This window comes from Ambystoma mexicanum, chromosome 6q (genome assembly GCF_040938575.1).
Source record: "Ambystoma mexicanum isolate Mex_15411 chromosome 6q, UKY_AmexF1_1, whole genome shotgun sequence".
Classification (NCBI taxonomy): domain Eukaryota; kingdom Metazoa; phylum Chordata; class Amphibia; order Caudata; family Ambystomatidae; genus Ambystoma; species Ambystoma mexicanum.
Genome location: NC_090937.1, coordinates 1472195145 through 1472220458, shown reverse-complemented (window position 1 = coordinate 1472220458; position 25314 = coordinate 1472195145). Strand labels below are relative to the sequence as shown.

Sequence of the window (25314 nt, the reverse complement as noted above, 5' to 3'; positions counted from 1 at the left end):
TGCCATGACCCCCTGCAGAAATCCATCCTCATTTCGAACTTGAGCAGCACTGCCTTCAAGAAGCCCCACTTTCCACTTTAATCTGTCAAAGGCCTTTTTCTTTAATCAACTGCAAGGAAAGTTGTATTACCACCCTTCCCTCGTGCCCCCTTCCCTCGTGCCCAGTCCATCACATGCAGGGATTATGGCATCGTGTCGACCCCTTATGAAGCCCACTTAATCAGAGTGGATCAGTCGCTGCATGTGGATATCTAGCATTGATGTCAAGGCTTGGGTGAATATATTTTCATCCACATTGATAAGCGAGATCGGACAGTACGACCCACACATCTGTGAATCTCTACCCTCCTTAGCTATCACCGAAATAAGAGCCTGGACAAATGACGCTCTACCGGATTCTAGGATATTAAACAATTTGACCAAGTGCAGGACCAACGTATCTGCAAAGGCCTTGTAGAATCCTGAAGTATACTCGTCCTCTCCCAGAGCTTTCCCCGTCTGCATTCGCCGGATCGCATTAAGGATCTCCTCTGTGTGAGCATTTTTAACCAATATATTTCCGTAAACATTCATTAGCGCTTTCATTTTAATCCTCAAAATCAATGATTTTAACCATTAAAACAATCTTGCCAATTTAAAAATTGGCTTCACGTTTTACAAATAAGAGTGTCAATTATATTACTTTTACAATTTGCCTCAAATGTACTTCAAATTTGTATCTATTCATCCTGCTTTCTTAACATGCTAGTCATCTAGGCTTTTGTTTCATGCAACGTGTTATACCAACAAAAACAGTATTGAACCAATAACGGTTTACCACCAGCATTCAATACTCGCTCGAGTTTCTAATATATGCTGGCCCACAACTGCGCTAAACTCTTCTGTTTCTGTAGGGAAAATATTGCTTTAAAAAAACGAGTCGCAACTTGTCTCATTAAGATGCAAGCTATTCCCTGCTCTAAGTAGCTGGTGTGCTGTAGCACCTTGAAGCTTCTCTTGTGCTAGATGGAATTACCAATAAAGATCTCGGACCAAATAACTGGACAGTCTCGAAGAATATGGCAAAGTACTACTTGATTCTCAATTTAATAAACCAGGGCAAACTGGCAGACATTGAGCTGATGCTTGCACACTCCCACACAAACTTGATTACACAGAGGTTTATACCATCTACCTGCTACCACCTCCTTCTGCTCAGCTTGCTGACTGGTTGCCTGGTTGACCTCAGAACCTTACAGGTCCCAGGCACCCACACCAGTCCCTGCACTTGCCTACAGGCCCCCACACTGCTTGCAGCACTACGCACTTTTCTGAGACAAAACTCTCCACTAACCCAGCTCTCCTCGACTAGGCGCAATTCACTTCACACGTCTCTCGCACTTCCTGTCTGGCACTTAAACAATCTGAATGCACCTTACCCAGTAAGTTCTTGTCTGTCTGTTCTGTATCTAACCCACCCCCTCTCCACCCACCTTTACATTGTGCACCTTAAACACTTGTGTTGGTGGCACATTATAAAGGCACAATAACCTGCTCATGTCTCTTCCTATCCTAACTGCTGGTCACGCACTTGCATTATTGTCAGTTTGTTTGCTTTTTCTTCCCCTCTTTTCCCCGTCTGCCCTGCGCCCCCCCCCTAACTACTGGGTAACGCACTTGAATTCGCAGAAATGTGGCCAGGTATGAGTATGTATAAGTATGCTTATTATTGTATATCATTCTGAAACTCCAAGGCCTTATGAATGATTGTATCCCATGTCCCCATCCCGTCTTGGAGCTCTTTGAAGCACTAATTTTGTGCATAAGCGCTTTATAAATAAGCAATACAATACCCCAATATGCATCATCTACATCCTATGTGGCAAACTGTAAAACCTCTTGTTGGGAGGGATTGGTTAGGGGGAACATATCTATTTAATATGGGTTAGTACACCATTGGTTGTCTCTTTTCTGTAAGACATGCCTCAAACTACCTCTTAATGCTTATAACACTGATTATAGTGGACAAAATGGCAGCAGATTGGTCTATGCAACATAGTGTAGCAGGCTGCCCTATAGACCCACTGATTGGTTGGCATTCCCACCCTACCTTGGACTTTCCGCTCGGCTAGCAGCATGCAAGTCAAACGAACCCAGTTGCTTTAGCCCCGTCCATCACACCCCACTTTCCCAATTGGTCCATCATCTCATCAGTCTGACCATGAGCCAATGTTTCCCGTCTGTAGTTGACTTCGTAGCTCACTCTCTGTTCTTGGGCATTCAAAGGATTGTAAGCACATAACTATCTTCATCTACAGCTTAAAGAATAGCCCTTGTTTTTGACTTCTGAATCATATGTCAGGAGACAGCACATTTGTCCATTTCAACCTTTTATTTACTGCTATTTGATTCAATTATGCTGCAGTCATTGCTCCTCTTTGCCTCTAGAGACTTGGTCACTCAGTCTTATCCATTGTTAATTGCCCAATACTTTCCTCTTGCAAATGTTTTCTACTTCTTTAATCTAAGGGAAATATGTCTCACATCCATGACTTCTCTGTCTGCCTCCCTTTGTGCTTTGCAGCTATTCCTTGAAATGGCATCCTTGATCTCAGGCCAACATAGACTCCTTCGTTTTGCACACAAAGCTAATTCTCCAATGCCTCCTGACTCTGCACCCCGGTCTGTTGCTGAGGTAGCTGGATTGAATCTTTGCACGAGCCGACATCCATTTTCCTATTGTGGCCGTCCTTACCACGTTCTATTTTCTTATGTGTCATCTAAATTGCGTTGCTGCATATTTATACTTATGTACGAAATGATAAAAGAAGATTAAGTAGCTTGCTGACCATTGTTTCTCTTGTCACTTCAGTTACTCTTAAGTATTTTCATATAGTTTCAGTATGTCCTCAGATTTCACTCAACACTACATGATGTCCAATGGTGCATGCTGACATCCTTCCACACAATATCCTTCCACTCTCTCAGTACGCGGGTACATTCAATACGGTTTTCTGAGTGCATATAGTAATATATAGGTATAGGCATAACACATGGAGTCCCATATAAGACTATTCCCATACTGTCGCAGTATTTATTTATTGCATTTGTTGGTAAACCCAAGACCCTGAGGTATCACGACACTAGAAGAATTACAGTACGTTGTTGCGAGACATTGGTATAGTAAGATCTAGACTTTTTTGAGAGTACATGGTCTCAGCTTATACATATTTGTTGAATACGGCAGATTTCTGTTTCTTTAGGAATTTTGGGTAGGAGGGTTCTTCTTGTATGAAGGCAGCAGAGAATTACAAAGAATGAGGGCAGTGACAGTGAAGCTTGCTCTGCCGGCTCTTTTTCTTTTGAATCGGAGTAGTCAGCGTAATGGTGGAGGAGCATAGATAGCGTGGTTTGGTGCTCCGGTAATGCGCTGATTAAGGTAGGAGGGTCCTATATTGTGGATGCAACGATGTGCGATGGAGAGGATTTTTAAATCAATACGTGCCTTGATGGGTAGCTAGTGGGTCATTTGTCTAGTTTGTGAAATGTGGTCTGCGCATTTTAGGCCCCAGACTGCCCAGTGTGCGGTGTTCTGCAGCAGCTGGAGTTAGGTCAGGTTTTTAGCTGAGGTTCCGGCTGGGATGGCATTACAATATTCTAATTTGCTTCCAATGGTGGTTTTTACTAGCGTAAGGCAGTTTTCAGGGGAGCAGAATTTCCTACTAGAGTTGATGAGCTTAGTTGAATAAGTTAGAGGGGCAAGGGCGTTGACAAATTTATGCAATGATAACTGCGTCACGGTACGTATGACAGCGGTGAGGGGCGCGAGTTAGGGATAATGCGTTCACCTGCTCCTCTACATTGGTTCACATAAAGTAAATATGTGTAATGGAGACATTCTGTGGCTTTGAAAGTTAAAAAAACATTTTTTTTTAAACCATGGGCAGCCTTTTGTCTGCATTTGTTTGTTGCTGACTGAAAAGATATACCAATTTGTGGTGCCTGAATGTTTTGCTGTCTCCTGCCCACTCGCAGCTGTTTTTTTTCCTTGGCCAGTCTGCTACTCTGTCGCACCCCTTTAGGCACTCACAACCTGCTGTTATTTTGGGCCTGTCTTGTCTGCCAAGAATGTAAAATTCTGTGTCTGTACTCGCTCACCCCCAGGTTATCCCTCTTGTTCTTATAACCCTTCTGTTGGGTTCATTACAACTGTTTATGCATGAACTGGCTATTGCAGTTTTTACAAAGCTTGTAATGTTCCAATTTCTTGATATGAAATGGTGTCTAATTTGTTTGGATAGCAACCCGTCTTGACTCTTTGGTTTTGCCAGGTGCACATTTTCAAGTTCTAAGCCCCAAGATGCACACAATTCACTCACGCTAATTTGTGAAAGAAGGGTGGTACATGATCCTATCGCACGCCTTTAAAGTTTTAGCAGCAACTATGACAATTTGAACTGCTCCTAATACAGCCTTCGTTGCAGGCATGTTAGGGGGTAGCCGGCCTGCAACCAGTCACACTCCACAAAATTAAACACAGAAGATTTGTAAATCCTGCCAAGCCTCGGATTATAGAATGGTCATCCAACTCATCCACAGAATTTGCAGTTAGTAGGAGAAAAATTGCACATTAGGGAGTTTGTGTGTTCACGTGGTGGTCAGTCATAATGTAGAATGCAATAATGTCGACAGTCAAAATGTCATTTTTTTTTTTTGAAAACCATAATGCTGAAAACCAATAATGTCGAATTTTTTCTACATCTTTTCGAATTTTTTTTTAAAAAATAAATATATAATTAAAATGTGTTGATTGAGAGGGTGGTGGGGGGGTGGAGGCCGGGGGGTGTTGGGTGAGGGGGGTAGGGTGGGGGACCCCCCTAGTAAATGATACTCTTCTTGTTTATGTATTTATTGATAGTGCTAATTGACATTTTTTTCGACTTTTTTTTTCTAAAAATGGACTCTTTTCATTATATGTATAGGTTTTCGACAGTTTTCTAAAACATTTTTTCGACATTTTTGTAAGTCGACTTTTTTTTCCTACATTATGACTATAAACCGTTCACGTGTATTCGTGTGCTCATTCAAAATGGTTTATCCGCATCCATGTGGGCTGGGGGGGGGAGATTGCTTATAGCCACACGCTCACATTTTTACTTGCACCATGGTTCAACCACAGGGGCTTCACTAGCATCAAGAATTCACGCAAATTCTGTCAAAACTGCTCACAAAATGTGCTGTCGGGCCATATGTGTATGTAATCCTATACCTACACCAGTTTTAAAGGTTTGGGAGGATGCCTTATGATTCTGAAAACCATGTTCTCCCAAATGTCTATGTACCACAGTCGCGTTTAAGGTCCCAGGTGAATCCCCCAAAATGTACATGTTGCCGCAAGTCAAAGATGCATCTAAAAATGTTGACGTGCCAGGCATGTGACGAACGCCCATTGCGCTTTAGAGACAGACGAATGATAACTCTTTAACACGGGCGCGGCTTCGGTCTGAGGGTCAGCTCTAAATGTGTCTGTGTATGTGTGTTTTGAGGTGTCTCTGTTGGCGAGAGAGACCCAGGCTGTTACTGAGGCAAGGCCTTATTTTTGTGAACTCCCACCTAAGCATCCTTTTTTAAAGTACAGTGGGGGAGGGTGCAAGGGATTACGATTTGCAAGCACTGCAATGTGCCTTCAAAGCCTTTAGTAAATCTGGGTGGGAGGGTGGGTGGGTGGGAGTGGTAATCTTCCCAACAGATCTGCCATGTTTGGAAGCTTGAAAATGACAAATATATAAGGTGAACTTTGAGCACAAAGAATGTGTTGCAAACAGTGAAACACAATTCAGAATTTATCATGCACTTCTTATCCAGGCAGGGAGTGATCAAAAAAGATTTTTAAAATATTTTTATATACAGGGGGGACATTGCTCTTTTCATAACAAAATAATGTACAATGGATAAGAAATGAGATTTGACGGGAAGTAGTGGGCTTCTTACCATGGGGTGAGTTTGAGGAACAGTCTGACCAGGTTATGGAGGGGAGTAAAAGGAACAGTCACCCGGGACAATGCATTAGTAGAGATAGATAAAGGACCATGAACATGAACATTTTTAAATGCAGGTTGGGGGCATGGCCAGTTATGGTCGGGATGTTTCCATGATGGGTGAAGTGCCAAAGTGGAGGCAGATTAAGTGAGGGACAGAGACAGGTTAGAGGCGAGTGAAAAATTTTAGCTAGCAGGCAGATCAGAGTTAGGTTAAAAGGGTAACTTTGAGGCGCAGAGATAGGATTTTAGTTTGGTTTTGAACAAATCTGTGTGGACTGTAGCAAGAAGAGAAACGGAGTGGATGCGAGAGGGAGCACAGGGAGGCCGAGAAGCCACAAGGATAGTTGAGGAGGCAGAGAGTAGATTTGGATAGAGGAGGATAGATAAAGTGGTGCTGTACCGTGGATAGATTTGTGGACCAGGAGAAGACCTTATAATCTGGCCCTACTTTGCATAGTCAGCCACCCAGCCTGGTGACGGTATGAGGAAGTAGGTGTGAAGTGAGGGAGTTCAATTAAGTCCTGGTAGCGAAGTTAATTATCTGATCGAGAGGAGGGAGACCAAAGAGGATGCTGGCACAGCAGTCAAATTTTAGAAAAGAGTGGTTAAGAGAAGCTTGGCGGTGTTGAAAGGAAGCAGCTGCCCGATTTTCCTAATATTCAAGAGGTTTCACCGAGCTGCTGTTCCAGTTTTGGAGATGAAAGTAGAAGGTGTAAGATGGTTCATAGATGACGCTGAGGTTTCTAACTGAAGAAGAGTAGGGGGAAGGGTCAGGTAGCAACTGGATAGGCAGAGGAAGAGATGATGGAAGTCTTTTGTCAGGGAAGAGCACATCTGTTTTGGTAGAGTTTAACATCCGAGAGTGCAAAGCCATCCAATATTTAATGGCAGAGATACAGTTAGACATTTTGATAGAGGGATCAGCAGAGAGTTCAGTAAAAATGATGGATTTGGGTGTCGTCTGCAAAGAGCTATTACGAGAATCCTTAGAAGGAGATTAGTGCATCAAGAGCAGAGGTGTAGAGTGTAAAGAGGAGTGGGTCCAAGACATATCCTTGTGGAACACCAACAGTTAGAGGAGTGAGTTGAGGTGTTGTTGCTCCAGGAGACCGAGGAATTGTGAGGTGTAAGAGGGGATTCAGGCGAGGGCTCGATCTTGAATCCTAAGAAAGAGAGTATTACGGAGATCAGAGTGATCGACCGTGTCAAAGGCAGCAGACAGTTCAAAGAGAATTGGGGTAGAGGATAAGTTGGAGTGCTTAGCAGAGGAACTGAAGTTGGACACATTCATGAGAGCGGTTTCTGTGGAGTGAGAGGAGCGGAAACCTGCTTCTAGGGCATCTCAGAGGTTGTGGATGTCTAAGAAATTGGCAAAGACAGTTGAGCACTTTAGAGTAGTGCGGAAGGAGAGACCCGAGCAAAGGTTCTCTGGTAGGTTTGGATCAGCCCCTTGCTTTTTAGGACAGGGATGACTGTGAATGTTTTTGAAAAGAGTGTAAGCAAGCCAAGTCATCAGTAGAGAGAGCACGATAGTACGTTGTCAGTATTCGTGTGACTAAAGTGGGAGATGGGGCAGATGATAATTGTGGAGTAGGAGAGTGTAAATTGTAGGAGGAGGGAGTGTGAGGAAGGTCAGGTGAGAGTCCTAATTAGAGACATTTTTGCAGCAAATTATTCAGCTAGGCCAATAGCTGTGAGTGTGAAGTTCATAGTAATAGACTTGGGAGGAGTGCGCTTAGGGAGTCCTGTAGCCAGCTAGGATGGTTGGAGTGAGACCCATTAGAGGGTTAAGTAGAATTCCCTTTTCCACTCTATCAAGAGTGGACTTAAGAGAGTTTATGGCAGGTACTTATGCAAGTGGGTATGCCTCCATTTGAGCAGCAGCAGAGGTATGCAGAGAGCATATGAATGGGTTGACCCATGGCTTAGGATGCTGAGACTTGGGTGTGAAAGTAAGCAGAGGGAAGTGAGAGGAGAATTAATAGTATTGTAGGGATTGGCAGCTGGAGAAGGCAGTGTTGGTGAAAGAGGCATTGCGTGTGAAGAAGAACAAAAACTGTTGGTCGGAGAGAAAAAGGGCAAGGTTTCAATTTCCTTTTACTAATAATGGATGAAACAAGTGGTGAGGAAAGGTCAGAGTGAAAGGAGATGGTGAGTGAAACAATTGAGTAATCCGGTATGGGTGATGTGACAGTAGTATTATTGACTGAGAGAGGTGGAGATGAATAAGAGATCCAAAGAGTTACCCCTTTTGTGGGTAGGTAGGTTATGGATAGAGTGAAGAGTGGTCACTAAGAAAATACTGAAGTTCAGGTTTCAGAGAAGTGGTTGGAGAGGGAAGGTTAAAGTCGCCTAAGAGAATGAGGTGATGTTTCGTGGAAAGAGAATTAAGGAGTTGCCACGGTCATCAAACAATGGTACAGTGGGACCAGGAGGGCAATAGATGGAGATGTGAACGATAATACATGATTTAATCGAATCAGAAATGTCAGAGGGAGAAAAAAAACTAGTCATTTGAACGCATCCCTCTACCTCCCCTTACCTTTTGTTGGCACACTTTGCTGTGTGCTGCCAACTCCTCCAGCCCTCTGCGATGCCAGGTCCCCTCACTTGTGTGCATGTGAACCGGCACTGCAGGGTTTCTTTTTTTGGTGCACATCTTTGTTGTTTTGCAAGCTGGGACACCCCCGATGCCATTATTGTGAACAAGGGTGTGGCAACACCCGCAGCACCTGGTTCTCTTGTACGCTATAATGATCACAAATGGTAGAATTGTTTGACATTTTTGGCTATGAAATTTTGGTGCAGCCGAAATTCAATCAATTCTCCCATTTGTTTTTATTTTTCGCTCTATTTTATATGGATACTGATGTGAACCAAGTAAGTCAGAGCAATAATAGAGATGGTGAATTCAAAAGAGGTAGGAGAGGACGTGGCATTGGAGATTTGTGAGGCATTGAGGCAGGAAGAGAGTAGGTGTCCGACGCCTCCACCTCTGCCCATCAGTAGAGGAGAGTGAATGAAGGATAGTTTGGAGTCATGTAGAGTCGCCAGTGTGGCACTGTCAGATGGAGAAATCCAGGTTTCAGTGATGGCAAGAAGGTCTAAGGGAGGAGAGCTGGAGTGTCGTGATGGACATTTCTTTGCATACAGATTGAGCATTCCAGAGTGGAATGTTCAGTCGATGAGGTAAGGATGAGTATAGAAGTTGAGTCTCTGAGGAAGAGAGGCGAGATGGATAGGTGTTAGAGGAGATATGGCTAGCCTGTCGGCTTTGTTGGAAGTCGGTGAAAGAGAGATGGAGCAGTGGGAGTTTCAAGTTTTATAATTGAGATTAGAATAGGGCTAATATTGAATCAATAGTGAGTTTAATATTCTGATATTGCCAGCTGACAGAATATCAAGCTATGGTCTTGCTTGCAACTTGACAAGTTTACCTGCGATATCGCCTATTAAGTGCTTTATGCCTTGTTCCTCCACCTTTAAATGCTATAACAATTTGTTATTCTTATGCAATGTGCTGGCCTTCAATGTATCGATCTTGGAGAAATAAGTGGCCATGTTGGGCTGGTTGTGTTACCGGTGAACACAGATGACCACAAATGTCTGGGCTAGTGTTAACTCATTGAGCTATCTTGCCAGCATTGAGTCTTCAGCAGTGACCTCATCTATGATACTTGTTTATAGGCGCATTATAAATGCAGTGTTTCAAGGTCCTTCAGACCTTTGCTACGGTATTCATAACTTCAACTCCCTGGATCAGTGTAGTTTATTCTCACATCAGCAGAATTGGGTAATATTGTGTGGGAAAATACTTATTTGTATACCCGCCTATTCTCAGAAAATAACCTTCAGGTAAAAATGAAAACGTTGGAACAGAATTAGTTTTCCTCAGACACAGGTTTTAATATATAGCTGCAGCTATTCCCATATGGTCGTATATGTATGCCATGGGAACCACATGCCATCGTTTTATGTATCCGTCTGACTCTTCCCCTATTCAAAGGAGTCTTCATACATTTCACATCTAGTGTAGTCTTACAGAAGGTCTTTGACCCCAGCTAAATTTGCACTCCGGCCAGGGCATCAACTTACTCTCTCGCAGCTGTTCCTAGGCTCTGTAATATCCTAAAACTCGCTTTGTCAGCACAACTGCACAACTGAATCCATGCATAGGCATTCACTTAAATTGCACGCTAAAGAGTTTTAATGCAAGATACGTTCGCAGTTTTATGTTTCAGAGAACCTATGTCAGAAACCGGCTTCCAAAGCCTACAATATTTAATACAAAGTTCACAATAGTGTAAGCCGACTTAATATATAGAGTAAGACGATGAAGCGGGCATGACTTCTAATAAGAGATCAATACTGCCATTTTTCATTTCATTTCAATGATAGCCCAATTAAAGGTATGAATATCCAATTTCAACGCTAGGTTCGCTCATCGACGCACAAGAACGTATGACTGAAGGTGCTACACAGCTCTCGGTGAGCGCTTGACTCACAGAACTAACTTCACTGCTGATCGCATTTCAAGCGCTCCGGGCCTTCTTCAGACAGAAGTGTTGGGTACATTTGCTTCTAAGAGTCAGTAACAATCAGTGTGTGGGGGCAGAGACGAGAGGGGATAGGGGGTAGCAGACTCTAAAGGGCATCTGAGAGAGAATGTTCTGCTGATGACTGGCAGTTGTCGGAGGCAGAGCCGGCTGTTGAGAATTTATGTGATCAGAATGGATGGCCAGAGCAAATTCACTGCCCCTGCTTCGCAGCTATTGTTATGATAATGGGAGGCATGTGCCCCTGCTGTAGAAAGTACTGATCAGTACAAAGATTTTAACTGTCCGCTTCGGTGTGTAGTTTTCTAATACAGCCTCACAGTGATGGTGGCAAATCTACCATTGGAAATCTTATCTTCTCATGTCACCGGGTACCTCCTCTATCCCCTTTTCTCAGCACTTTTTGTTATGGAAGTGTGAATCATATCTTGTGCACACCACTCTGCCTCGATCAGCTCTGCCATATAAATCTCTTGCTTCAGCCACAGAAGGAACAGGTTGGGCGATGGCTCAGCACTGTACTGATCCACTGGGAACTTTTCCGCCAAACATTTAAAAAAACGCATTTTATTGGTGAAGTTTGTGGAGCCTGAGCACTTACCAGTTCTACAAATGCACATTATTCCTCATTTGCTCATAGTCCAGTATCACTCGCCAATCACGGTTGGCGAGTAGACATTTTGTGGCCTGAGTTATGCCTAGTTTTACTTGCTCTTGGCTCAGAAGGAGCAATAGTCTTGAAATACTTTTTTTTTTCATAGGTTTTGTTGTAGGGCCAATTCACGCTGTCCAGTTTACCCCATACAGATCTGACAGCCAGCCTTGTGCCTCTGTTAAATTTGTCTAAAATTTTAAGAAGTTTTGATGTCTCTGTTCTCAGCTGAAATCACCATTTATCCGGCTTTGAGCATTGCAGCTACTTTCGCCTACATACTTTAACTTGCTAAAGTAGTGTACACGCATTTCATTTTCTATACTTTTCTGTGTGACGATAATTCTATTTTGCTAGTTGGCAATGCAATCCTTCGTGTCCTTCTGCAGGAATTCTGTTTGGTCTAATCTGTGCGTTTTCCCAAGCTTTTGGTCTTGTTGTGCTTCTGTACTGAAATATAAATACACGGTTTCAGATCATTTTGTTTCTGCTAAATGGGTCTTTGTGTTTATAATGCATTGTGGGATTTTGTTGTACAAATGTGTTTTACAGTTCCTGCCTCTCGAAGCAGTTTTTTGATAAAAGTGCTATCCAAGTGTTTACAGTCTCTGCTCTTCTAAGCACTATTCCTGTCTTCCTTTTACTTAAGTCAAAAATTACTTCTACATGCCATTCCTTCTTCGTGATAGCCATGTTGTTTCTACTTTTCCTGCCCTTCTCTTACTGGTAGCAAAAAAAGAACTTCTTGGAACTCTTTCTACTTCTAATAGCTATCCATGTATTTTTATATAGTCGCTGATGTTCGTATGTGTTTTGTGTTGCTAGGTTTGCACCCATACTGTTTTATATACTTGCTTTGAGTCCATGTGTTTTCCTTTATCCCCACTCTGTGTCACGATCCATGCCCCTGACCCCCTCGGGTATAACAGCTCCCTGGCAGAAGTGGGGCTAAAGCCCTTCACACTGGCCCCAACGGCCATAAAACTCTATCAGAAACATACATGGAGTCAGTCCTGGCACCTTATTATCAGGAATAAAGCAATACCAGTTTTGGACCTTAATCCGACATTGAGGCCTATTACACAGCTCAGTTCTTTAGAACCAAGCCATGCTGTCTAGTGTTTTGGGTGTGGCTGGGCCTGGAACTACTTGGTCTGGGCTATTTAAACCACACCCAAACAGCAGAACATGCATCGAGTTATTCTGCACTCCTGCAGTGTAACGCTCAACGTGTCCAGCTTCTGCTCATCTGCTTCTCCGGCGGCCTGATCCTGAAGCCCTAGATCCAGATTCCATTAATAACCTGGAAGAACAAGAACAGCATTAGCAAGCAAGAACACTTACCTGTGCAGTAACTGGCCTTGAATCCATCCTGCGCTTCGCTTAGCTCACCCATCTCCGGAGTTCGCCGCAACCTGCAAAAGTAAAGAAACAAGGACACCATTGGTAACAATTCTTACCTGGGCAAGCAGAGAGTCCGGCAGCACCCTGCGCTTCTCTTACCTCGCCCATCTCCGGGTTTCACCGCAACCTGCAAGGGAGAAGGAACGGTCAGCATTAACAAAGCACTTACCTGGGCAAGCAGCGCTTCGATCGCTCATCACTCCGGAACATCACCGCAATCTGTACAAAGAAGAGGCCAGACCACAGGTTAGCAATTAACACTAATAAACAGTGCAGCGCTCCGCCTCAATAACTCTCCGTGGTCTTAGCCATCGGCGCGGCAACTCCCAGATCGCAACCATCCCTGTGAAAACAAAAAGAGACATTGTTAGGGAACAGCGTAGTGGAGCAAGACGCCGCAAAGGCAGGGAAAATGGAGGGAAAGAAAGACAGAATAAAGACGAAAAAGACATTATAACTCGCCTGGAAGACAGCAGAGTCAGACCCAGCCGGTCTGGACCAGACATAAGGGCACACGGACCAGTGAAGCAACTAGATCCACGGAACGCCCGCACCAACCACACGCACCTGCACAGAGACGCAAGACAGAGTTCAACGCACAAACCGAAGGTGAGCAGCAATAACCCCAAGGGAGGGGATTTGGACCAGAGGAAGGTGGAGTCCAGCCATCACAGAACCAGTATTTTAACCCTCTATTTTCCTGGTAAAAGGCGCTACCCAACGTCTGGCACATAACCAAGCAGAGAGGGGTCCGGGGTAGCGCTTAGACCTTCACCCAGTATCGTGTGGTGCCCCCGTGAATACCAGGTGAGCATAACGCTCTGCTTTGTTAGGGATGAATATTGACCGCCACCTTCGTCCGAATACTGGTGGTGAATTTTCACATTTTAAAATGCTGGCCTACCTGGACATTTTAGCCATAGCCAAAAATCTACCTGGGGATAAAAACGGTAGGAGCTGAAAGGCCATAGACTGTTTTAAGTGATCTGTACCGGGCTATCTGCTGTGTGAAAACTACCCTGTGGATATCCGTGATGCTATGAAACTGATAGGCTTTGGTAAAGTTGGGCTTATGGTTGGAAGAGAACCCTGCATAGGTGGAGTTTTTGACTCCTGAGCACTGCATACCGCTCACAGACTGGGAAGCTGGTGCACTGCAGAAAAGATTGGATCACGTAAGAAAGAGAGTCACCGCAAGCAAACATGGAGAGCAGGATGTTCCAGAAAGGGGCTAGGAAGCGGAAGGCAAAACACCAGAGCAATCCATTGTATATTTTCCAGAGGGGTGGGTGTTTCGCTTTGGAATACTTTGGGGAAACCGCAGATATGCATCAGGAGAGTCAAACAAGCTTGTTGGAGCATGCAATCGATCTGGAAGCCCCTCACAAAGGTGTATAAAAGCAAATCTGAAGCAGCAATAAAAGGCTAAGGAATAGTCAAGGTCTGTAAAAGGGGACTCTGGGAAGGTGTGAATGGTGCAGAGGAGGAGGAGCTTGGAAGCGGTGGCAATGGAGGCAGCTATAACTTGAAGACTCTGAAGGAGGTGCTGGGACTGAAAAAGAGGCAGCCTCATGAAGCTGAGACTCGCCTATAGAAAGCTGGCTTTCCCTCCAGATGGGTTAGTAAAGTGTTGTAAGAGCTGGACACCCTTTGCTTTCTGAGACTTTTGAAACCTTTCTGCTGGTGTGGGAGGCAACAAATCCTTTAACCTAGGGTCTCATGGTGAGAATGACATTACATCCCTTGTGAGGAAGACGGGTAAATGTGAAAGGCACCCTATCCCTTAACTGATAGAGAAACATCAAAATGTCACTCCTAATGGAAGAGCAGTGTCCGGTAGAAACCCACCTTTTAATCTCCATTTCACCCACTGTGAGACCCCGGTCCACTGTTTGCTTGATTTGTGTGATGAGCTCAATATTTTTCCCCAGGTTTCTCCAAATCCTACTGAGGAAACACTTACATTTAACTTCTGGGCCCTAAGTCGGCGGCTACAACCAAGCTTCCCCCTTTGTTTCCGTTACCTTTTTCTGACGGATGCTATGCGTGATCTGCCCCTACAGCTGCTTGTACACATTTTTGCCCCTGTAGTCCATGGCACATTCCTGAAGTATCTGTGCCACACGTATGTTTGCAAGGCCCTTCATTACTGACTTTGCTCATCCAGGAAAGAAATGCAACCTCTGCAGCTTCTCCTTCATGGACTCATTTGCAGTCTTGGAGCTGGTTATACTCTGGGGTGCTTTCTTCATCCAGGTGTCTTCCTTGAGGCCTATTCACTCACTTGTTTGCTGTCAATGATCTTTAGTTGCTGACTTTGTGCCCCCAGACGGAAACCCCTACCTCCCTGGTTGCTGATGCCAGAGATCCTCTCGTCAATCTCCTTAATGGCCTAGGAGGGCTTCTTCGTCATGTTCAGGATCTCGTCAGTGGGATCCGCGTATCTTTCCTATAGCCTTTGTTGAGCCAGTTCATGGGGCCCCAAGTGCATTCCCTCTGATTACTTCTGGGTCGTTGAATCGCATTGTATGGGGGGTTAGTATAATTTTAGGAGCCTGTGTCCTTCACTAAAGTCAAGTTGAACGTTGTGGATTTTTAAACAATCATCTCGACCATGTGTCTTGTTTTTGTTTATATTTCTGAACAGTTCCTCTTACTTGTAACATTTGTAGTTTTTACTTTGCTCAACTTTATTATAAAACCTATATTCTTACAGATATATTGTATGGACCTTCTCTCATTCAGCCTTAAAGCCTTTTTGTGTACCTTTTAAATCATTGTCACGTTATGAATAGTTGCCTTGATTGCTTAGTAACTCTTTAAGAGTTAGGATAACTCTTAAATATCCTGTAATCCAAGACTGGCTAATTTAGCTGGTCCACAGAAATAATGCAAAAGAAAAATCTCCCTGATTGTAATTAAGAGAAGGGGTGTGAGAGAGGAGGGGGGATTCCTTTAGTGCGTGCGCTAACTCTAGATTAGGAGCTAGTGTGGCAGACCCCATCCTTCTGGTCTGGATTACAAACGGCAGGCAGAGCGCTATACTCCTGTGAAGAGGATATGTGGCAGACAGTGCCTGGGTGCTATAGCCGCGAACCTGTATGCCGTGAAAATGAGTGACTGGGTGTTATGTGCTTGAGACTATGTTGCTTTGGAGAACCGGGTGGAGACCGGTATCCATACAATAGGAAAAACACTGGTCACGTATGTGTCTTTATCCTATCCTCCTATTTTGTTAAGAGGGAATTCAGCTTCATGGAGTCTGTCACAATAGTTTGGTGATGGTGACTGGATAATTCCATATTGCTGTCGCTGCTTTTGCTCAGTTCTTTGTGCTTTATTAAGGCTTGGGGTATTAAGGATAATTGATGGCTCAGTACAAGCATAATAAATTGGGCGATGAATGGCAAACTAAAAGGGAGAAGAAAGGCAGAAGAGCTACATCAGAAGATTGATTCCTTCACATTTTGCAAGTATATTATTTTTAATGACATGCTGTCTGTGGTTATCTGCTTACACTATGTTGCGTATACATGTATGAGTTGTTTGCCTTCTAGATCTTATAAAAAAAGCAGAGTTCTGTAGAAAAGATTCAATGGTAGGCTGCCTGCTAGCAGTGTTGAAATTGATGTTCAAATGACACATGCAGAAATGATCGCCTAAATTGTAAAGCTAGTTACCAGTTAACGTTTATTTGTTATGGTATATATATTTCAGATGTGTCAATTAAAAAAAGTTGAATAGCATAATGCGACTCGTAATGTCAGCATACATGGGGCAATGACTTCCTAGGACCTTGCATAAATGGTATACGCAAACTCTTAAGTGTTTCCCAAAATATTAACATTGCATACTGTATTGTTGCTTTTGACCTGCATAATGATTAATTTTCCAAAAAAACATGAAATGCCTGTTTTGCTATCATTTTAGCTGTTCTTCGAGTGGCAGGATCACTACAGAAGAGCACAGAAGTCATGAAGGCTATGCAAAACTTAGTCAAAATCCCTGAAATCCAGGCGACGATGAGGGACTTGTCTAAGGAAATGATGAAGGTAAGAAGAATCAGTTGTTCAGTACCTTTCAGTGCCTGTTCACAACAAAGGTGCTCACTTAATAAAGCTGAGTAATTGAACAGTCTGTCATATGAAAGCAACATTTCGCAAGGTTGCTAAGGTTTGGCAGATTAAGAAAGCAAGCTATGAAATACCACAGGTTGCTCCTCATGATCTTTAAAAATAACATTCTCTACCATTCCTTAAGATTTCAAGTCCAAGACCATATGACATACTGTCCTTATCCTTGGTAGACAAGGATGCTTGGTGTCCTAAGCATGTACCTACCTTGTCTTTCATATATAACCTGATGTAGTTCCCCGCAACAAGAGGTGAGCTTTCCCTGGTATATATTCCTTTGAACCTATTATGTCTCATATGTACCTGATGTAGCTCACCTCGACAGGAAGCAATGAAGCTTCTCTATGTATGTATTCTCCTGTACTAACTAGTGCCAATGTATACCAGATCTGCAATATTGTAACTTTGCCTGCCTACTGCACTTACTGTAACCATATTCTTAAGCGCCTAGATGCCCTCCTGCTTTGTTGCGCTTTACAAATAAAAAACCAAACCAAACAAGTAACCTTTGAAAAGGACAATACTTTTTAAATGTATTTCGAAAGACAGGAATTTGCTATTTTTTTTTTTACTTGAAGCGTGCACATGCTATAACAACGAATGTTTCATTTTTGCAACTGCAGAGAATTACATCATCGGAAGACTTGAAAGGAGCTGCACAAGTAATGTACAAAGTACCCTAGAAATTAAATATCCAAGATCACTGTCATCCTCAGTATCACAGTCCGATCATTAAACTTTCCAAAGGAATCGGAAAAATACAATTAACACTGAATATGTATTAATTACAATATATAGACCCATGATTAGTTTGTCAAAGGCAGTCCTAGAGAAAGGCATCCATATTTTAACATGCAAGATCAAAGTGCAAAGTCTTTACAAAAACTCCCCTTTTCTGTAATAACAACAGTAACATAATAAATGGGTTAAAAAGAACAAAGAACAGTTTAGTCAAAGAATAGACAACAAGGAAAATATTTTTTACAATTGAGAAATATGCTTACATATTTGACTTGCTTAGTTTGTTACAATGTTATCAGATCAAATGATTAGTCAGTCTTTATTTCAAATACCGCTTGTATCTCCATGTCTGGGTGACCCCACACACAGCTAAATGAGGACAAGTGCAAGTCAAACACCCAAATCATAGACCTAAAAACATCCAAATCCTCGGTCTCATGACATTTTACTCATAAAATCCATTTGGTGGCTAAACGTTGATTTCAAGAATTGGAAACCGTTGCAAAACACTCAAAATGAAGAGACTGCACATAACTCGAATGTAAAAAAAAATGTTTTATTCAAAATTAAGTGGACACATTTGGTTTGAAATAGGAGACTCACTTCTTATAGCAAATGGTTTCAAATACACATGAGCAGAACTAATCTAATGTATTTATTGCAGTAATGTGGTGGCAGACACATAAGTATTATGCCCTTTTACGCTTCTTTGCAGCTCTCCACAAGTTTGGTCACTCAAAACCAGGTCATCTGCATTAGTTATCAAATTAAGGGCTTGATTTCCAAATTTAGCATGGACATGAGGTGCTGGTTAACACTGCAATCAAATCAGCACCCTGGTTTCAGCGAGAGTTTCCATCAGGCCCAATTAAGCTTGCATAGATTCTCAATTGGAGCTCGTTCGTCCCATAATCCATCAATCGGCACAATGAGCTATTGTAATACACTGAGGCAGAGCTCCTAAATTTGCCATTTTACTCACACTTATTTCATGTATTTTTCCATAGTGTTTGATTTGGTAATAGTGTTGGTTCCTTGTGCCTAACATATTTATCCACATTGGCCGTTGTTATCTAGGAAAAGTAATTTGTAGAACAGGATTTCAGAACGCCAATTTTCAAATCCATGGCACATCTATTTTAATTCAATCAGCCCTTTAGCCCGTCTAACGTATTAGCTGCTAATGCTTTTCCATTAAAATTCCACAAGGGGATGTTTTGTAATTTTGATGTCCTCCCTCCAGTCACCAACAAGGAATTTATCTTGAAACATGTTAACCAAACCAGAATTTAATGATAAATTTGTATTTTTTATATAGAACATTTTAACGACATTTTATAAAAATCTATTCTTTAACTAAGAAAAGAGAAGAACATTCAATGAATGCTATAGAGCATTTAAGTAGAGCACTTCCATTACACCCTCCTCCTCCTGCTCCTCCTCTCCCCTTTCCTGCCATCAGGATGAGTTTGAGGTCTAGCTGTGTAACATTCCCATCCATCGATTAATGTTTAATTAATCTCTTATCAGAGCGTGTATACTAATGTCGCCTACTGCCCATCCTGCCAGCATATTCTAATGGTGGTAGGTATCCCATTTCCCCATATCTTGTTAGGACAGTTTTCTTAGGATAATCGAAGCAGCCCAAGTTAGTGCAGTAGTAGACCAGGAATCCTGGTCTAAGTTATTAATGACGGGCTACATATCTGTTCTTGAGTCAAAGGAAGGGTTAAAAAATAAATTACCAAATCCTACCTCATTCAGGAATTAAAAGGACTACATTAAGCCTGATGAAACTTTTTAATGCAAGATACCCTTTTGTATTCCGAAATCGCAGGAGATACTTTCCTATCCTTGATGTTTTGCCATTCCATTCAAAACTTCCTTGAATCTTTTTCTTTGTTTGCATGCAGATATGATTAAGACATGCCAGTTGTGTAACATTCCTCCTTTTCAGGTGTTGTGTAAGGTTTTCGTAACCCTATTCAATATGCTTATTTTCAGCCTTATATGTTGGAGCTGAGCACTCCAAGTCTTCCATAATAATTTCATGTGCATTTCCTTTGACAGGAGGCCATATTGTCAAGCCGGCTTTCACACATTCTTTCTGTGCTACTAGATTTACTAAAGCCATTCAAAGGAAGTACATTGAACATGATTTTAACCTTAATTCTTGATGGGGGTGGGAGGCACACTAACTTTGATACCAAATTGCTATCCATATGACTAATAAGCTAACCATTGTCTAATCTAGTCTCGGGAGGATAGCTCAGGGGCAACGTGCCTGCTTTGGAAGCAAGACGACACAGAGCAACACAGGTTCGATCCCCGGGTCCACGCTTAGTAACCTCTGGGTATTAAGCGCGTTATAAATAACCTATCGTATCATAATAGCAATTTATTTTAGTTGAAATTAGATGCTCCTCAGTATGATTACACAGATGGACACAGGCATTGATAATAAAATAAATCTAGAATTTGAGCAACAGAAAGTGGACATTCTCACATGTCCCAGAGGTGACTTGTGACACGCAGTTAGTTTCTAATGTTAAAGGCCAGGTTCTTAGTGTAGATTGGCCTATTTTATTTCCACTATTAAGAGAAGAATCCACTGTGAGATGTTGCAAAAGGATTCGTATCAGTCACTCAGTCATTGGCTTTCAACGGTCTTGGGGATGCGCATCAAAATCCCCCCTAAAAAAATATTCAATAGTTGGGAAATTAAAATCGTCACTTAAGGCTCTAGCTGCATATGTTTTCAATGTAATTATGGTAATGGGATCCGTGGTTGGGAGAAATGTATGCATGAATTCTAATTATCCATAGTAACTAAGAGTAGTAATGTGAACCCCTAATGCAACCGACTGTATTCTATTCTATTGATTTATTAAACATAAAGCTGTACCTAGAGCATTCTCTGACATTTTAAGGTACACATTTACTAAAAAGATGCAATTCTTCCTTCTTGAAATTCTATATATCACCCTGGTTTAGTTTGCACCCTTCATTGGCCAGATTGCAAACAAAGAAATGGCTTTCATTGTAAATGAGAGCCCCTCCTGTGTAGTTAAATCATCTACATGTTTTCCTGTACTCGGCAAAGGTTTTCACACTTCATTATTCATACCTTTTCTGAGACCCAAATGTTTTTATGATCTAGATGTATTAAAAGGAAAACGCTGCACTATGTCTGTCCGCTCCCTGAAACAACGTACACGGTCTCTCTAAATTCTCTGGTTTCCTAGTAGAGTTAAGACACACAGAAGATGCAGCAACACCAGCGCCTAAGGCATCAGTTCTTAACTTGGTTGAATTGAAAATCACTCTTGCACCCTTACCCCCACCTTGACTCAAAATGTTGCATGCATCCATACTTCATCCATAACTTGAGAGGTAATGCAACCAGTGGGAGTTTCATCTAAAAATGACACCTGTCTTCTGTAATGCTGTTTAAACTACAGCACTGTCCTGGACAATCGAACCAAATCCCCATGGCCCATTAGAGATTTTACCCTACGGAGGCACACTGTGCTATAATATTTCTTGTGTACACTGCATAGCTATGACCTCATTTCGAATTTGAAAACGTCACATAGAGGGCACTCAAACATTGCAGCATGGTACAAAGAAATCTTAAACGCAGGTTGATTTTACATGGGAACTTACCGGTTAATGTTTATTGGCCGAATGGCACATCATCCAATTCTGAAACTCTGTTGGATATTAATGCTAATGAATGCCCGTGTTGCACATTTTTTTTCTTTTTGTTCTGAATATTATTCCTCCAAGGATCCACATTCTGGCTTTCTTTGGTGGTGGTTCTTTTTGTTTATTCAAATCTGCTGTGTAAGGGATTAATCTGTTTTAAGCAACTGATAAAGGAAGGAATATCTGGACAAGAGGGCTACTTTACACCATAATCTCACATGGACAGCAAGGCATAAATTAGTTTAAAAAAATTGATTAGAGTTTGCTAATTATAATTGTATTGATTAGCAAGTATTTTTCATGAGCAATTACTTCTGACAGAAGTAATTTATACGCAAGCCATACAACGAGCAACACTGCATTTTTGAGTACCGCTAAAGTAAGACATTAGCGAGATGAGTCTGTTAAATGTAAAGGTTAGCTGCATGAATAGACCGCAATAAATAGATATGACGAAAAGGCTCTGGAAACAGTTTTCAGTGCAAGGCTCTGTGCAGCTGGGTGCAGTCTGTGTTGCACAGGGCAGCGTCCATATAGTTTATGCTTGACCATCATATTCTGCATAAAGAGAATTTCAGACGTTTCATAAGTCAAAAAGTTCACAATGTTAAAGAAAATCATAGCCTCAAACTAAGTACAAAGTATGGTGTTGAGGCAGGCAGGGTAGGCTAATTGTCAAATTCATGTGTTAAAAATAGTTCTCATCTGTCATTGATTTCAACTGTTTTCAATATAGTGTTCAGTACCACCTCCTGGGGGACAGCAGGGCTGCTAATAGCGCTAAAGCCCAAGCCAGGTGCAGCATTCCAGCCCTGCGCACCCATTGAAGCTGTATTTATCACTATTGGCACTGAGAGCTGCCATCGGGGGTGGCAATACTTTTTTTTTCTTTTTTCTTTTTTCTTTTTAAGGGAACCATCCAGTGCGCAATTCTTGCTTTCCTTTAAAGGGAACTAAACCTATGACAGCAATTGGAAATAACTATTTTCAGATCATGCAGGAGTGGTGCACAGTGAGTGGGCAGGGTGGCGTCTAGGTGTGGCACAACAGTGGAGTGTTGTCTGGGGCACTGTCTCCAAGGACAGGGTCAAGGCTGGGCAAAGACGCAGCTGGTCAGTACGAAATGAGAGCGACTACTTGCAGATTCTGCTTGTTTCCGGCCTCCAGATTAGCAAGCTCTTTTCTGCAGGTGCTAGTATATAATGCAATTTTAATCGTAGAGCAAAGCACGCCCTGGAGGCTCACTACAGTGTATGGTATGGCAGCAGATCTCTATATGTACAGACTGGATGGAACCATTGGGCACTACTTTGCATAAACATATAGTTAGCGTTGTGTATTCATTAAGAGGGAAGAAAGTAAGAGACTAAGCAGAGTGGATGGTATAGTAGACCGTGCACTGAACCAACTAGGTAAAATATTGTAGTTTGCAGTCATCGCCCTTTCAGCATAACTAGTATAAAGTAACAGGGTGAAAAGATGGGATGGCAAGGAGTTTGGGTTCAGCTCGTGGGTTGAGCACCCTTTGCACATATGTCTGCAACCAGCCTGTCAGTAAACTAGATTTGACATCAAAAGCATTTGGCTGTGTGATCTTATACATTTTGAAAAGTATTCACCTGTCAATATGATGCACCTTCCCCAACAAAATGAAATATAGTTGTCACTGTGAGATTTAGACTAATCTAAACTTAACTGAAAAGTGTGGAAACGATGTTGTTTACAGTAACAATACTGTAATTATGCATTATATAACTTAATTTGTTTAGGAATTGAATGGCAGCACTGTCTTTGAAAGGATAATGCTAAAACCTACTGGTCTTTGCCAAACAGGATCTAGTTAGCTTAGTAACTATATTACTTCTGATTTTCAATTATTTGAAAAAGAAAGCCCTTTCTTGGCTAGCACCGTAAAACAGGTATATGTCATTTTTAAGACTGAACGATATGGTTAATGCTGTACTCTCTCTCCATTAGCCCCTTTGAACATGCAGTAAACAGAGAATAGGGGATGTAGTGCCCTGAGGGCAAGAGAGGAATGCAGGACGAGCTGTGCTTTCACTGAACAGGGTAATTTAAATAGCTAGCGTTGCTTCACAAGTGTCGGTTTAATTTGCAAACCTACAGAATTGCCTATCAAATTGATATGCAACACTGCTTATTTTATGCCTTGGGACAGCATAATTTCAAGTTAAATACATCCTCACCCCTTATGCAATAATTGAGTCTGCATCCTGAGGATCCTGAATAATGATATTAACAACATTTTGACTGAGACTTCAGAGTCTCTGCTGGACCGGTTTTCCCTCCTGCTTTTTTCAGAGAAGCCTAATCTGGTACTTTACTGTTCATCAGCAAATGGCTCACTGCACCAGCTTTCCTGCCTGATTCTAAACAGGCTATTCATCCAACCGATTTTCAAATGCAATTTATAGGGGTAACAGAGACAGTCCATGATTTGTATGGGAGCAAGCTGGAGGATTACAGCTCAAATCATAGTAAAGGTATTGTAATAATTGGTTGAAGCCCTTATAAGAAGTCCATTTCGTTTTGAGAGAAGAAAAGACAAAGCAAAGACTGATTGCGATAAACAATTAATGTCCAACCCTCAAGTCCAGAAATCCCAACTGTATCCAGGCTGCTACATGACTGTAAGGCCCAATGGAGTTTAAGAGAAACTTCCATTCCAGAAAACCTGTTAATTACAACTGCAAAATAAAATGACCATACCCCAGGATTGAAAGACTGAAAAGAAACCTCACAGAACCTGTCTTGTATCTGCTTTCAGTGATTGATCTAGTTTAGGCAGGATTGTTTCAAATTCAATCGAAAGACCTTCCAACAGATCTTTTAGCCATCTCTAGCTCTTTTTTTAACACCTTAATTTTAGCATCAAGGTCCAACATGCTTTGCATGGCACGTCTCTGATCTTCTTTTCACCTTTGTTGTGCTATCAGCATCCAACTGGTGTTGCTCCAGGTTAGGGTGGATATCCGGGCCTCAAACACCCGAGAGGCTTGTTTCGTTCCAAGTGCCTTTCTACTCGCACTTTCCAGTGTCTCCTCTACTGCTTTGAGAATTTCCAATCCTCTGGCATAAATGCATGTGCATGGTACTCATGGATCAAGCAGGGCCTCCTCCCTACTTGATACATTTTCCTCATCTGGGGATCACCAGCCCATGTCGATTTCCCGCCCCCCCATTATCCCTTTTCCTTTGATAGTGCCCACACAGTTTAAAAGGTCCTCCCTGGTTGGAAGAGCCGAGAAGTATCACAGATGGCTGGTTTTGGCCAGTTCCAGAGTCCGCGCTGATGTTTGGGACTCTGTCACCCAACAATGAGATGTGTGAGCACCGGGTGAATCATGTCAGAGTCTGAAGGGCTGGAGGGACTGATTGGTAGAGATGATCGTCCTTGACACTGTCAGTTGGGAGTTACGGGTGGAGAAACCCAGAAGGTAGTGTGCTTACCAACATGGTAGCAGACTTTGGTGGGCCCAGCGCGCCATGGAGCTCTGTGAGGTTTAATATAACGGGTGTATTTGTAGAGAGCACTGTGTTGACTCCTAAGGAGTCCTCACTCAACCCCAACCTAAATTCTCCTCCCATGTGGCCAGGGGAAGGCAGCCACTACTTGATCCTGACCCTGGTGGGGGTATTCTGAGGGTGGTTCACATGGGAGAAGATGCTATCTTGGAGAGGTGATGACTCCGATGGAAGGCCATGCATGATGTTCTTCTCTTGATAGTAAAGAAGAAACTAAAATTCCAAAGTTACTAATGGCCTGCTGCGATAATGCAGAAGCCTTTACCTCTGAGGTCTTAAAATCTATTGCTATTAAACACTGTAAGCCAAATGTGATTCCTCCTTTACACATTAATAACCCTGTTCATACTTGTTTGACATCTAATATTAATGATGATTGCAGGTAAAAATGTACAACACCAAGACTTGGAATACTAGTGTCCTACTTGGGATTTCAACTCCCAGAACTTTCCACGTACTGGGACAAAAAAGAGGAGTAAAGTTAATGAGGATTACCAACATGATCAATGGTAACATGTGGTCTAGTTGTTATCCCTTTAATTAGCAGTGCAGTA

The 25314-nt window shown here is 42.3% G+C and overlaps 1 protein-coding gene across 2 annotated transcripts in view; it reads left to right on the top strand.

Moving 5' to 3' along the window:
• Window positions 1–25314, top strand: part of LOC138516786 (charged multivesicular body protein 3) — a 939210-nt gene that overhangs the window by 783846 nt on the left and 130050 nt on the right. For both annotated transcript variants that reach the window (XM_069632183.1, XM_069632184.1), the window contains one exon: window positions 16563–16684. In XM_069632183.1, coding sequence (XP_069488284.1) covers window positions 16563–16684 — 122 coding nt within the window. The remainder of the gene's footprint in view (window positions 1–16562; window positions 16685–25314) is intronic.